The sequence below is a fragment of the Pempheris klunzingeri genome, chromosome 23 (genome assembly GCF_042242105.1).
Source record: "Pempheris klunzingeri isolate RE-2024b chromosome 23, fPemKlu1.hap1, whole genome shotgun sequence".
Taxonomy (NCBI): domain Eukaryota; kingdom Metazoa; phylum Chordata; class Actinopteri; order Acropomatiformes; family Pempheridae; genus Pempheris; species Pempheris klunzingeri.
This window is the reverse complement of record NC_092034.1, coordinates 7,960,142-7,974,465: the sequence shown is the minus strand read 5'-3', so window position 1 is coordinate 7,974,465 and position 14,324 is coordinate 7,960,142. Positions and strand designations below refer to the sequence as shown.

Below are 14,324 nucleotides of genomic sequence, written 5' to 3'. Positions count from 1 at the left end.
AATGGTGTGGAGGGTGTCTGCGCTTCGCGAGCCTTGCGGTTAAAGTGTTGAGAATTTCCCTGCCATGTTCGGCACAGTCTGACTGAGAAAGCAACGGACGAGCTGAGCAGCCGCCGCACCACAGGTCGACCAAACCTTGTTTTCCCTCTAGGCACTCCCCTCTGATTAGATATATTTCCACTCTCTCTCGCTCTCTCTTAACCCAACAAAATCCACCCACCAGCATCATTTAACACATTAAATCTTGGTAGTTTACTGCACACAAAAACCAGAATGCAAAAAAAAAAGATATAACTTTAAGGTGAGCTTTAGAGATGTTGGCAATTGATCTTTATTTTAAACGTTTGGACTGGCCACCTAATTCTTCCCTCTGTGCTAAGCTACCAATATTCATACCAGTGTTGATATTTTTCTATTGTTAAGAGCAGAGAATTTAACAACTTACAGGGGAGAGAAATGTGTCGTTATTCATGAGGTGAATGTATTGTTAATATGCTTCTGAGTATATTTCACTACCACTGAATAATTTTTTTTTCTATTTCCCGTTAATTACCTAATTACTTCAGAGCTTGCAATGGTAAATAAAAGTGTATTGTGTGAACTCTCTGAACTAAAGTGGTGACTTTGGGCTTTCATGTGCCCAGACTGCGATCTTACATGGGATAGATCCAATTTTTTTTTAGTATCATTTCTTTTTTCCCCTTTGGGCATCCATCCGCCCCCGTGCCTAATATTTGACTAACATATAAAGGCAGCATCGATCTTCTCATCTAATTCTCAGCAAGAGAGCAAAGCGTGTGTGATTTCCCCTTTCTTGATTCCAAGGGAGCATTCAAATGGATGAAGGCCATTAATTGTTACATTTTTAATATCCAAGTTAAGAACACATGGACAAGACAGCCAGATGATATGCTTATTGATGATAAGTATATCCTCCATCCCAGTTGTTTCAGTCCAAAATGGTGCCACCTTGTTTGTAGCCCAGAGGTCAGAGAAGTGGGTTTGCTGACTCTTAGACATGAGACTTTAATCTCCGGACCAGCCAGGCAAGTTTACAATATGAGAGTTGCCCACTTTTTTTTTGAAACCACACTGTCTCCGGCCACTCAGGAGCTCCAGTGTGCGCTCCCCTCCGACCAAAGCAGAGCAGCATATGAACATGTCATCCAGTGCGGGTGTCACAATGGCGCACATCCAGGTCCTAAAGCTCTCTGGTGAGGAAGAAACCTTATATGTCTGGGTTATTATGACCAAGACGGTTCCTTCAGTTCCTCTCAGGCCTGAGCTGCAGCCACTTATTCAAATTTTCCTGTGGCATTGTTCTGCTTTTTCCCATCAGGCATTGTCCGCATCACCTTGACATGAGTTTAAGTCATGTGAGGAGCTCCTGACCGACATTGGGCTCGTCTCCTCCTCCTTGTGGACTTGCGAGACCTCTAGGGAGATGATGGTCTGAGCTGTCAGTGTTCGCTCCCTGAGGGGAAAAAGAGAGTAAGAAAAACTTAAAGTAACACGACGGGTTCAGCAGTGAGCACTGTTTTAGTGGTGTGGTGAAATGTCTAACACTAAAATTCCCAAACACTTAAAAGGGAAGTATTTTATGAACAGCTGTGGTTTACTCCTTCAATCATGCAACAAATGGCCATTCTAATGACTAATTTAGTCGTAGTAGTCATCGTGATCTTATGCAAATCAGTCCAGCAACCTTATTTTGCTATTAATCACCTTTCTTAAAAGAATTCACTTCTTCATTTTAGCCATTGGATTCAGCGTCTCTCTCTTTTCTTTTTTTTTTAAAAGTGGTCACATCAGTTTGGTTATCTTATATTCATTAGTTTAAGTATAGGAAAGGATTAAGGCAGTGCCTTTCCAATGAGAGGCACCATGTACTAAAAAAAGTACTATTTGAGTTCAGGGTTTCCCGTCTGATTAGCTGAAGTACATTGTCTGCTATCTGATAAATACATACTTAGGTAAGGTAGTAGTGAATATGGGACACAAGCTCTAAGGAGACCTACTTGTGTGGAAAAGTTTAGTTAAGGTAAACGGCTGCACTGTAAAGACAAATAAAACCTCTACAGTATGCACATGGTTAGCGTAGATTAGCATGAACAGTGGAAGCACATGGAGAACAGTTAGCCTGACTCTGTAGGAAGGAAACAAAATCCACCAAGGATCACCTGTAAAGCTTGTGAATTAGCTCTATATTACACAGCTTTGTTGATTACTTGACAAAAATGGTTTTAAGTGAGTATTTTTTTGTCAAGTCGATGATTTCTTTAGTACAAAGCCATGTAACAAGAGGAATAATGTATACCGCCGCACATCACATATTACATATCTTGTGTGTTTAATCCATCCAGGGGGGAAATGCTAGGTGACTAGCAGAGACATCAGGACTGCTCCCAGCATATAACCTCCCATAAATCCACAGATATACTTTTTTACTCTGGTTTTTGTAAGGATTAAACAAACAAAGTTATAATGTGTGAAGTCTGGAGCTTCAGAGGTGCTGGTAGATTTCCCTTTAGAGTTACCTTCCTCCTGTTTCCAGTCTTGTTACACATAAACGTTACACATTTTAGAATGTGAACTACTAGATACCTGAATAATTATCTATCTAGCTATCTATGATCTTTAAATGGCTGTACAGTTTATTTCAATGAATTTAAAAATGTATTTGTCTTGACTATTATTCAAACTGCTTCTATAAACCATGTTTTCGATCGCAGATGCTGTTGGGTTAGGGGTTTAAAATGACCTGTTCTAGTTTGAATGTTTCTTAACTGGACAACTAATGTTATTCAGTTGACATAGATTATTATTTGTTCAAGGTTTGGCCTATTAACCTAAGTTACACTCTCCTCCCTCTGTTTCATCACTATCTTCTTTATAAGAAAGGACCAGCTGACAGTGATCTTCTTGCCTTCCTATTGGCCTGTTCATAAAAGATCATTACAGTGATCAGCCCAATTTGGAACACTAATCTCAGATGTTATCTGTTATCTGCTCTAGAATAGATGGTAGCTACTCTATCATCTATTTATTTATAGCTGGAGAGAAAAAACCATGTATGACACCCGTTTGTTGGAACTCGATCTGGTTTGTCTGTCGTATTTTCCACACTGTGTTCATTCAGTCCTTTCAGTGAATACATTTTTCCACTGATATTTCTACACATGCAAATCTCCACATACAAAACTCTGCAAAGTAAGGCAGCATGTGTTTTGAAACTCAGTGATTTGATAGGTTGCAATGGCTTTATTGGTGGTTAATAAGTAACTTAAAAATGTCTCTGACTGCTGTCAGTTTATCCTCTTCCATCAGGACTCTTGTCTTTTTAGTTCTGACCTCTGACCTCCAGGACGTGCTGCGTTATTAATTATTCATCAACATTTATGGCTGAAACCTTGATTAATTGTGAAAATCTATTATTCATTACTAATTAACATATTGGAGATGACTTACTAACTTTGGCTGATGGCCTGTTATGAGGCCAGACACTGAAGTCTGGGATCCTCTTAATTAATGAGTGACTTTGTGCAGCTGCACACTTGATGACTAATTAGAAAGAAGAGAAACTCGTCAGCTTGTTTTACAGATCAGTGACTCACCCGCCTAATGAGAGAGCGGTTACCACCATTTCTGTGTAGATGTGGAGAGAGAAAAACAAACATGCAAATGGATGCACTCATCCGGGCCATACCGTGTCTTGTGGTGGCTGTGAGCCCAGTTGACGCGCACAGTCCAGCCGAGGACGCTCTTCAGGTATCTGGAGCAGCAGGGGAACCTGTGGCACAGCTGCTCCACTAGTTCCTCTTTGCGCAAACCGTAAATTACCGGCGCGACGCACTGCGCCAAGCTGAAGAACGCAAAGACGACCACGGCTGACAGCTCCTTGGTTCCTCTCTGAATGAGTCCCCGTTTGTACAAAACCGTCAGCACGAAGCTCACAAAGTTGGGGAGGAGGTAAACCGCCAGCTGGCTGCCGTGCAGGGCGATGGTCCTGCAGCCGGCCCGGTTGCGCCGGTTCAGCACCCCTAACCGCCGCCCCTCCATCAGTATCCTCACGTAGCTGTATAGGATGAGCAGCGTGCACAGACCTATAAACACCACCTTCTGCAGCTCGCCTTTCTTCAGCTGCTCCGGCCCGCACTCCCCGCGGTAGGGAACCTCTAAGTTGTGGGGGTCGGGCTGGTGGAGCAGACTGAGGGGGATCGCCAAAGCCACGAACCAGGTGAGCGCGCCCAGCAGCCAGGGCCAGCGCTCCGCGGTGAAGGTGGAGGTGTAGCGCATCGGGTGGCACACGGCGCAGTAGCGGTCCAAAGCCATCACCGTGAGCGTCAGGAGGGTGTTGGAGGCGCTGCTGATCAGAACCGTGATCATGGCCTGGCAGGCGGAGCGGCCCGGGCGTGCGTCCAGGTGGATCTGGTAGTAGAAGACGCTGCTCATCCCCAGGTAAACCAGGGCGGACACCAACAGGTGGAAAACCAGCACGAAGCGGGCGTGACTGCGCAGCGCCTGGACGCGCACTATGGTCCAGTTGATGATGAGGTTGAAGAAGAGCAGCACCGTGAAGGACACGGTGGAGACGTAAAAACGCACGCAGGTGTAGCCCATCTGCGTTGAGTCCGTGCTGTTGTTTGCTGACATTATTCCTCAACCGGTTGGATTAACAGGATGATGATGATGATGATGATGATGAGAGGGAGGATGATGAGGATGGTAGCAGTGGAGAGGATGGGATAGAAAGTTTGTCCGCTGCATGATCCTCTCTCACCGCTGTCTCACTGAAGACTGACTCAGTGAGGTCCACAGCTCTCCCTCTCTCTCTGTCCCAGCGCCCTAAACTAACCCACAGAGCACCAACATCATGTCTGATGGCTCTCATTTGTTTCACTCTGCTGCCACCTTCTGCTGTGAGGAGCAACAGGTCCTGTGAGCTCCACAGCCGGACAGTCAGAGGCGCTGTTGCTCCTCTGTATGACAGCATGCAATGATCTCTGTACACAGAACAGAACTGGATCGTTTGATTTAGGTCCCTTGGCAAAGCCCCCCACCCTCCCAAAATACCATACAGACAGTATGTCCCCAATCTGGGGATTAAATGCGATGAAAAGTGCAGCTTTTCTGGAGATCTGGTGTGGCCTTTTTGTTGTAGCACCTTTAAAGGTGCCATATTCTGGTCGTTTTCAAGTTCACACTTGCCTTATGGAGGTCTTACTCGAACAGGTTTACATGGTTTAATGTTCAAAAAACATGTTATTTTTCCTCACAGCAGACATGACTGCTGCAGCCGTTTTCAGCCTCTGTCTTCGTGCTCCGTTTTAGAAGAAAAGAACAATCTGATGCTTCGCTCTCGCCTTCGACATCTTTGTGTTACCAGGAGCTGGCGCTAGTGAGGAGAGAAAAAACCAATGGCGGACAGTGAGGTGGATTCAGGTCATCGTTGGGTGGAGACAGTCGGCCTGCTGAAGGCTTGGAGGGGGTCACATGATCCAACAGATCCCCCCCTTATGACATCATAAGGGGAGCCAAATCTAAACGGCGTGTTTTCACACACTTTTAGTGACAGATGGAGCAGGTAGAGAGAGGAGAGAGAGGACGGCCTTTTCTCGTTGTTTGAGGATCTGTAGACACACCAAGGACACTTGGTGCTGAAAAGACATTAAAAAGTGCATTTAGCATAATATGGGATCTTTAAAAGATGTTTTAATGATGATGGACTTCTATTGACTTTCCAGTGGGAGTTAAACGTTAAAGTCTCTGCACTCCCACACTGATGTTTTTTCGCTCATCCTGTCTGATAAACCGTCTGCTCGGGGTCAGGATGGTTTCCTGTCCCCAGTTAGAGAAGATAAAGTAAACAGTGAAATCTGAAACTTCTTTTATAGTGTGTAGTGTGACTACACTGATATCTATGGTAGATGGTGGATGGGTGTGTATACACTACTGTGTGTGTGTGTGTGTGTTTGGTATCCTCCCAAACCAAATGAAATGCTTTTAGGTCTTAGTACAATATCACTTGTGAAACTATTTATAAAAAGGTATATATACATTTAACATGGCATGATTGTGATGATACAGTACAAAACATGTGAAATATATGAAATGTGGTTACTTTCAGCTCAGCATACAATTAAAAAAACACATACCACTCAGATTATCGTTGTGATTATTTGATGTTATAGGCTTCTTCTAATAATAAATGGTGTAATTTCTCCCACCAAATGTGGCAAATTAGCTCAGCCCCTGGGTCAGAACACAGTAAACCTGCTACATGTACTCTATTTTCCCCTATCAGTCTTATTTTTCCTGTGTTATCACCACCACATCCTCACAGGGTCGCTAGCATGGCTCAAGTATCTGGTTTCTGTTCCCCGCCCTGTTTGTTTTGCCTCCCCACAATCCTCCTGGTGATAGTCTCCTGTCCTCATGTGCCCTCAGCTTCATATTTGTTCAATTCATTTATCATCTTTTTGACTGCGTGTGCAAAATGCCTTTACTTTAGAGATCATACGAGAGCATGCTGTAGGCCGAGGCACTTCATGACGCGGAGGCAGAATTAAATGTATAACAGGTTTCATTCATTTCCTCTTGTTATAGTAGTTATAGTATTATGGTATTAGTACAGCATGTGTATGTATGTAAAAAAAAAAAAAAGATGTAGCCTACAGTGCACAAATAATGAAACTTATTAAAGCTAATTAAAGACTTTAATTTATTATTTCAATGACAGATTATTTAAACACACTATATCATGTTGAGATCCTGAACGCAGCATCCCTCCAGACAGTTTCACACAGGAAGTAGTTTGTAGTGAACTAGGTCTACTGATTTTAATTGTTTTATTGCCTTTAATCGTTTGTAGCCACAATTTAACCTTCCATGCCTTCATTTAGTGTTTGTGCGCACTAGTGCCCCCTTATTTTATTCTATTTTTTCTGTCTAACCTGTTGCTTTGAATTTCGGTGCCAATGTAAACAGGTCAGAGCTGGCACAGCTTGTATGTGATGCTCAGATACAGGTAGGCACTGTGGTCCAAAGGAATGGTATGTTTTAAACTGAAAATACGTTCACTCCATGCAAATAATTTATTTGCATACTGATGCAAAGTGATTTCTCTGCAGAGTTAGTGTTTTGTTGTGTTACTGAGGAGGTGTTGGAGTCTGTTTCCTGCTGCTGTGTGTGTGTGTGAGTCCACACCCTCTTGTTCAGACCTCTGGAGGCAGCTGGATCATCAGACACTCTTTGTGCTCAGCCCACCGAACTGCACACAAGGTAAGAAAAACTTACGTGTTTTAGCCTGAAAAGAACAATAAGCAGTCTTTAGATTAGCAGTCTTTAGCTGATGCTGATGAACTTGTGATAAATTTGAGAGAGTATTCATCTGTGGATGTAATCGCAGATATAATCCGTTCAAGGAGATTATCACGAAACAAAATGGCGCGTTTAATCTTTTTATACTAATAAATGTGAATTTATTTGACTTTTAGCTGAAGTTATATTTACAGTTTTAACTGGAAAAGAGGCTACACCTGTCTCCCATACCATGGCAATTAAACTTCAATACGTTTAGACGCAATTATTCTTTTTAATCAGTTATTGTTTTCACCTTAAATGTGAATAATTAACACGAATAAAACAATTAAATTAGCCAGATAATGGCTTTTAAGCCAATTACTTAAGGTTGGGTGTAATATATGAGGAAATAAGATGAGGAAATATGTTTTTAAAAAGCAAGTATATGATACAAACATTGTTAAAAATAACTTACAAGTAGCGTTAGCTTATTAATTTGTGTAACTTTTGAATAGCTAGTAAGCTAGCAGTGTTGGCTCCAGTGTTAGCAAGTTAGCTAGATCTTCATGCGATTTTTAAGTGATAAAATAAAAGTTTGAGAAAGTTATCAGGAGACAGAAAGTGCTGTTGGGCTTCAGAGAATAAATTATTTATAAAATAAACTAAGTTTCTGCGTCACATGGACATGTCCTTAGGTGGTTTTAGATGCTGTGTGTGAGCCATGAAAACACAGCTAAGCTAACATTAGCAAGTGTACTTAAGGTTGTAACAGCTGAATTTAAGTGCACTATTCCTCCTATTTGTGCACTTGAAAAAATACATTTAAATTGTGTTATTTAACTATATTCCAGGACTATCCAAGTGTATGCATAGGCTGCTGTCTTATTTAACATATATTGGTGTTTGTGGTGTTAGATACAGGCTTTGTTAGCTTACTAACAGGTTTTAAAGTATTTTAAAATATATAAATACACAACATGGCCATCTTAGCATTAGGGGAAGGTGATATGGATGTAAACCATACAAGAAAGTGTGTTATTGACTAATCCAACAAGTTAGAAACCAGACCGATAAAGTCACATTGTCCACATTGACGGTAAATACACACAGACATAAAAGGGAAACCATGTGAAAGCTATGATGGTAAAGCAGCAGTCCTGTTCTGTATCGTCATGGATGTTAATGTCATAAAAGTGTCCAATCTTTCCGGTTTAGATGAGTTATTAATGATCACTTAGTACAGGCTGCAGGGTTTTCCCTTCCATTTGGCCACAAAATGTATCGCTGAAGGCAGTAATGTGGTGTGGGTGATGAGGTTGAGGTCAGGGCTGCCCACACTCCTCTTTTCAAAGAGAGATGCTTTTTTTTTTTTCAGCAAACTTTGCACATATAAATCACATCTGACTGTTAATGGACATAGAGTAAGCAGTCTTGTGGTGTTGTAATCTGTCCCAGCATGCACTGCTTGAAATGCGGGGGAAGGCATTGCACAAGCCGATCACAGAGATAACTTTAATATCAGCACATTCACAGCTACTCTGAACACAGAGGTGTAGTTAGTTGTGTGCGCACAACTCAAGGTCTTCGTTGTAGCTTACATGAACTAGAAAACACCCTAAAGATACAACTTACAGTACAGTACACCTTGGACAGGATAGCTTCAAACCAGTCTTTTGCCATCTTCCTGGCTAAATGAAGCACAGAAAAGACTTGATCATAGAAAAGACTTGATCATAAGCCATCTCTCTTTCTGTGTCGTACCCTCCAGCCATGGCCGTCCCGCAGCAGTCTCTCTATCCAGTCTTGGCTGTTCAGCAGCAACCAGTCCAGGTGGTGACAGTGACCCACACCACCCAAAGTCCTGGGACTTGGAGCACCGGCCTCTGCGATTGCTGCAGTGATATGGGCACCTGTAAGTCAGCCCAACAAACCTAACAAACATTCATTACAGACTCCTGTATGCACTGAAATCTTCCACAATTGATGGAAAATCATTCGTAGTAGTGGCTACATTTAGATTCCTGTGTCACAGTGACGCACAGTAATCCAGTGACCGCTCAGTTTGATATCTTGACGTTTATAAGTGGACTACAGGTTAATTAATTAAAACTGCGGTAGGTAGTTTATTTATTAACCTTTCAGCATGTTGTAATTCAAGTGGTCTGAGAGAAAACTAGACGTCTGCACCTCCTCAGGCTCTGTTTTCAGGCTTAAGTAAATCTAGACACAGGAGACTATGGCCAATCACAGGTCCTCTTAGAGAGGGAGCATTCCTATTGGCTGTTCCACAAACACAGTTACGTGTGCACATCCCGCAGAAAAAAATGCTATTCCAGCTTTGACAACACGCGTCTACACTGCAAAGCAACCCAAACGAAGGAAGATAAACTTATCAAACTGAGAGTCTAAAAGAGGCCGACAATATCGGCGAAGCGCTTTAGTGATGAAGAGAACTTCGCAATAAACGTAACTTTCCTGTAATATCCCAATGCATTATAGTGCTTTGTTAGCTTATGTCATGCATGTAACATTTCTTCAGACCTCTTCTAATACATCCACATGTTGTAAATGTAGAGTTACCATGAAAGCAGGCAGTGAGTGACTATGGTAAATGTTTCTAATATTTTAGTCTCCTGCTAACCACAGCCAAAGGCTTGTGACTGTAGCTAATTCAAGTTCATATGTAGCTAGCTAGCGTTAGAACCTCAAATCACAGTATATCATCTCAAAGGGCTTTACAGTTTTACTAGTTTGCAAAGAAAACTGGACAGTAATTCTCATATAACTGCTGCTATACAGTATTGTAGCATTCAGATCAATAACAATTGGTTGAAGCTGCTAACTTAATTTTCCAGTGCGTAATGAAGTGCTTGTCTTGTTGGAGGGGTTTAGGACAGAGAGGGGAGAGCTGTAGTTTTCACATTTTTCGTCAGTCAACCGCACATCGTCCCGAAGGGACAGATGTCCTGACGTTTAGTTCCTTATATTGTCCAAACTCTGAAACTCTGACTACTGCATTTCCCACGATTCAACCAACAGCACGCCTATGTCTTTCAAAATGCATGCTGCTCAACTGCACCAAAGACCTAATCTGTAATCTGTTAATCTGTAAGGAGTACCTGCAGACATTACTCGGGGATGAATTAGAGGCAGGCTTTGTTTTTGGGTTCACATTTTTATCGGCCACTGATATTCCTCTAAAAAGACACTAAGATTGAACATCAGTCGAAGACAAGACAGTAATGCACAGTGCTGTTTATGGGAAAGATGAAAATGCAGCAATATCTGTATCGGGCATCTGTAAAGGAAAAAATATTTAGGATTAATGCATCATCAATCCAGAGGTTTACATATCTTTTGTTGTTATTCACCATGATCACTAAAACCACGGTAATCAATTTGATCATAATTTGTTATTTACTGCATGGATTGAATGTATATACATGCAGGACATAAAGATATATTGTATATATCTGCTGTACTAAATAATATATATGTACTTCACTGTGCCCCACCTCCAACTCTCAGACGTGACTTACATTAGTCTTTGACAGGATTGACTGGATTAGTGGTCCTCTACATGACCAAAAAACTGTCTTGTGAAACTGCTGAAGTTCCTCCTTAAACTCGAGTTGAACAGGAAGGTCAGTCGCTGGATTCTTGGAAATATTACTATGAAATTTTCAATACAGTATTCAGCTGTACTCGAAGAGGCCACCTAAAACAAGTTTGACATGTATCTCAACATTAACTTTGATATTAAGTTTTAATGAAGTCAGAGTTCATGTATCCTTTGTTAATTTTTACTCCTTTGCCCTAAAGGTTGCTGTGCTCTTTGGTGCTTCCCCTGCATGCAGTGTCAGACATCTTCTAACCACGGCTGGTGCCTCTGCATGCCTCTCCTGGACGTCTGCTGTGTGGTGTCCTGCCTACTCCGCTCCTCCATCAGAGAGCGCAACGGCATCCCCGTAAGGCTGGCTTGGAGGGGGGTGGGGGCATATACACGAGGGGGAATGGGTGCACGATGAAAGTGTCAGCTGGTTTTTATTCTAAGGAACATGACAAAAAGTGTGGTAGTTTAATATCTCGAGCTGAGTTTCGCAACACGAAACTCAATAACTAAGTTCCTGTAAAGGACATCCACTAACAAATACTCCAGTTGTGCTTCCCTTTGGGGCAAATGTTTGGATTTTTCTCTCCCTAAATACTGCACAGCCAATCGGTGTCATTTTGATCATGTCATAGTCGAGAAATAAGTAAGGAAACATGTACTAATATAACCCTTTTTCAAAGCAAAACTTACAAGATGAATTGAACGGGATTATCTTTTAGTGAGACATAAACTATTCCAAAGAGTAGGGGCAAATTAAAATAGCAGATGCTCGGTTTCTGCTCAATTTAAGCCGAGCACTGAGAACCCCCAGTCCACTGTGTTTAGCAGACCTGGGAAGCCTTAAGTTTCTATATCAGCTCAAGAATGTAGGAATGTACTCAAGGTTGTCACTTGTCACAATGATTTAAGAGAGAATCAACAAATATTATGTACATCTGAGGTTGTCGGACAGACTTTGTTTGACTGGGAGATGATATTTGCAGAGTGATCTGTATTTTCTTTGTGTCACTAGTTTTTATCAGGCCACTCCTGCTTTTAATAACACACAATGTGCACAATGGCTGCTGTGTGCTCAGGGCACTACACTTTGAACATTTCTAAAGCTACACAAACAACAAAGTCGTCATGGTTTCACACAAATACCATTTTAACCAGTGGTTCATCCAGCCCTGCTCTGAAGCCCTCTGGTCGTGATATTCCTGCTCGCCAAGATAAAAGAAGAAAAATTAATCTCCAATGATTAGCCTACCAGTGACGCACTACATTATTGTGCCACAATATTTCATTATATTCCACGTATGACGATCAACCGTGGGAGAAGATGATATTTTCCTGAGCACGTAGGACAGGACAGCCTCATGAGGAGTTTCAACCTTTCTTTCGTTTGTGAAGGTAGCCGTACTGTTCAGCGCGCAGTTTTTAAGTACTCTAGTATCCTTAAATTGCACAACAACGTTTCAGCACCTGAGGACATCTGACATCTTCTGATGAGTTCACAGATCACCAGCTTACTTCTGTATTTACTGCTCTGGTTAACAGAAAACAGACAAATGCACGTTTGAGTCAATGCAACATTACTTTGAGTTGCTTTCAAAGAGAAAAGGGGAAATGGAAACATTCAAATAATCTGTGACTATGATGTACTGTTGAGGACTGACCACACCAGCAGAGGAACGTGCAGCTGGTGTTGGTTGCAGTGACAAACCCACTGAGATTTATCACGTGACGGTGATCAGTCAGAGATGTATTTTCATCAGGTATGGAGACCAAAGCTGAGCTAAAAGGAGACTGAATATTGGACTCAGTCGGAAACAAAGAATACTCCAAATTAACGCTAAAGTGGTTCTCTGTCTGTTGTGATTGCAGCTTCTTTGCTGTGCACAGAATTCATTTATTTAATACTGCTTTGATTGACTCGACTGCAGCCAGGCTCATTCAAATATGTAAATGTAAAACAAATCTGGTGACTCCAAGTTTTACTGTAATGTTTTCAGAAAACATTCTTTGTAAAAAGGTCTCTGAACACCAGTGTTGAGACTGAGTGTTTCATTCACTTACCCCTCATCTCTTCCTCCCCCTTCTCCCTCGTCTTCCTCCCGTAGGGCTCGTTCTGTGATGACTGCTGCAAGATAATGTGGTGTTACACGTGCGCCTGGTGCCAAATGAATCGAGAGCTGAAGATCAGGGAGAACCATCAGGCCACCACCTCAGTGGTGACCCAGCAGGTCATCAGGGGATAGGACGAGCACATATGACACGTTTTACCATATTGTTTTGTTATTTTTCTCCTTGTTCAAGGGATCAATACATACAAGAAAAGGTTAGTTCTGTTTGCGCTGTGATGTGGTGGAAGACAACATATGTAGCCTACGACTCCACCTGTGTGCTTTTGCAGGACAGCATCACACGTACACCAACTTTTAGCAGTTTGCTTCTGTGTGTTTTATTGCAGTAATTTGCCTTTTGTCATGCCAACAATCCTGTTTTTGTAGAAATGATCTTGCTGTTCAGCTTCACTGTTAAAGCCAGATGTTTTGTTTTAATTGATTGGATGCTATAGTTCTTTCTGACCATCACTCTGGCCAATAAAATCATGTTTTTTCAGTTAATAAGTTCCTCTGGCAATGTGATTCCTCACGTGGGTGTGAAATATCTGCAGCACAGAAAAATCCCACTGTTCTGTCAACCAGCTAAAACTCTCCAGCTCAGTTCCTTTTCTGTCGATAAAAAAAAATGTTTTACAGTTTCTCACTTCTGTTTTTTTCTCATGGTGTGAAAGCTGGGGAAAGTTTTTGAAAAATAGAAAGTGAAAACATTTCAGCATAACTGTTTTTTAAATTCACACCACAGGACAGATAACAAAACTGTTTCTCAATTATGTCCGCTTGGGACAGAAACACAGGGTTTGTAACACTGGAAAAATAAGCATACTAGCTTTAAAGTATTCAAACAAAAATATCCCACCCCCTCCCTCCCTTCAGACTTCCCTCCAAAGCTACTCCCCCACAGCAGCCTGACTAACGTTACTGCTAGACGATGGACCATGTCTCCTCTGGGCTTCTCATTCGTTCTGTACACAACCACACACCACTCAGCTTTCACTTTCACAAATAAGCAACCCTGTTAAATACCACAATCGTATAAGGCGGGTAGGTGGGTAGAGAGGCAGGTTGGCCGTCCAATCATTTTATTTGGGCTGAAGAAAATGGTTGGAGGGACTTGTTACAGATCTGTGGCACCCACAGATAATAGATTTTTTCTATTTTTTTGTAAAGCCATTTAATTTATTGATTGCTGTTGGGGTGTTAGGGTTCGGGTGAATTTCAACAAATGTGACAAACTTTCTAAAATCGGTAGCATATCGTGTCTTTAAGATAAGTGAGAAACTATGCATTACAGGCCAGAGGTT

General features: G+C 41.8%; 2 protein-coding genes across 2 annotated transcripts; one reads left to right on the top strand and one right to left on the bottom strand.

Moving 5' to 3' along the window:
• Window positions 1-850: 850 nt before the first annotated feature.
• On the bottom strand, window positions 851-4,774 carry LOC139222613 (odorant receptor 131-2). The gene is made up of 2 exons (XM_070854433.1): window positions 3,707-4,774; window positions 851-1,474 (listed from the first exon to the last, which is right to left on the bottom strand). Exons 1-2 carry the CDS (start codon window positions 4,651-4,653, stop codon window positions 1,336-1,338), a joined length of 1,086 nt encoding a protein of 361 aa, XP_070710534.1. The 5' UTR covers window positions 4,654-4,774; the 3' UTR covers window positions 851-1,335.
• A 2,392-nt stretch (window positions 4,775-7,166) lies between these two features.
• On the top strand, window positions 7,167-13,661 carry ponzr1 (plac8 onzin related protein 1). The gene is made up of 4 exons (XM_070854724.1): window positions 7,167-7,281; window positions 9,071-9,214; window positions 11,125-11,270; window positions 13,018-13,661. Exons 2-4 carry the CDS (start codon window positions 9,073-9,075, stop codon window positions 13,153-13,155), a joined length of 426 nt encoding a protein of 141 aa, XP_070710825.1. The 5' UTR covers window positions 7,167-7,281; window positions 9,071-9,072; the 3' UTR covers window positions 13,156-13,661.
• Window positions 13,662-14,324: the final 663 nt, after the last annotated feature.

Bases quoted from the DNA above. Each gene is read 5' to 3' on its own strand.
- LOC139222613 (XM_070854433.1), bottom strand. From the start codon at position 4,653: ATGTCAGCAAACAACAGCACGGACTCAACGCAGATGGGCTACACCTGC. The intron at 1,475-3,706 runs GTATGGCCCGGA...TTTTCCCCTCAG, and splicing joins CACAGCCACCACAAGACACG to GGAGCGAACACTGACAGCTC.
- ponzr1 (XM_070854724.1), top strand. From the start codon at position 9,073: ATGGCCGTCCCGCAGCAGTCTCTCTATCCAGTCTTGGCTGTTCAGCAG. The intron at 9,215-11,124 runs GTAAGTCAGCCC...TTTGCCCTAAAG, and splicing joins CTGCAGTGATATGGGCACCT to GTTGCTGTGCTCTTTGGTGC. The intron at 11,271-13,017 runs GTAAGGCTGGCT...TTCCTCCCGTAG, and splicing joins GAGAGCGCAACGGCATCCCC to GGCTCGTTCTGTGATGACTG.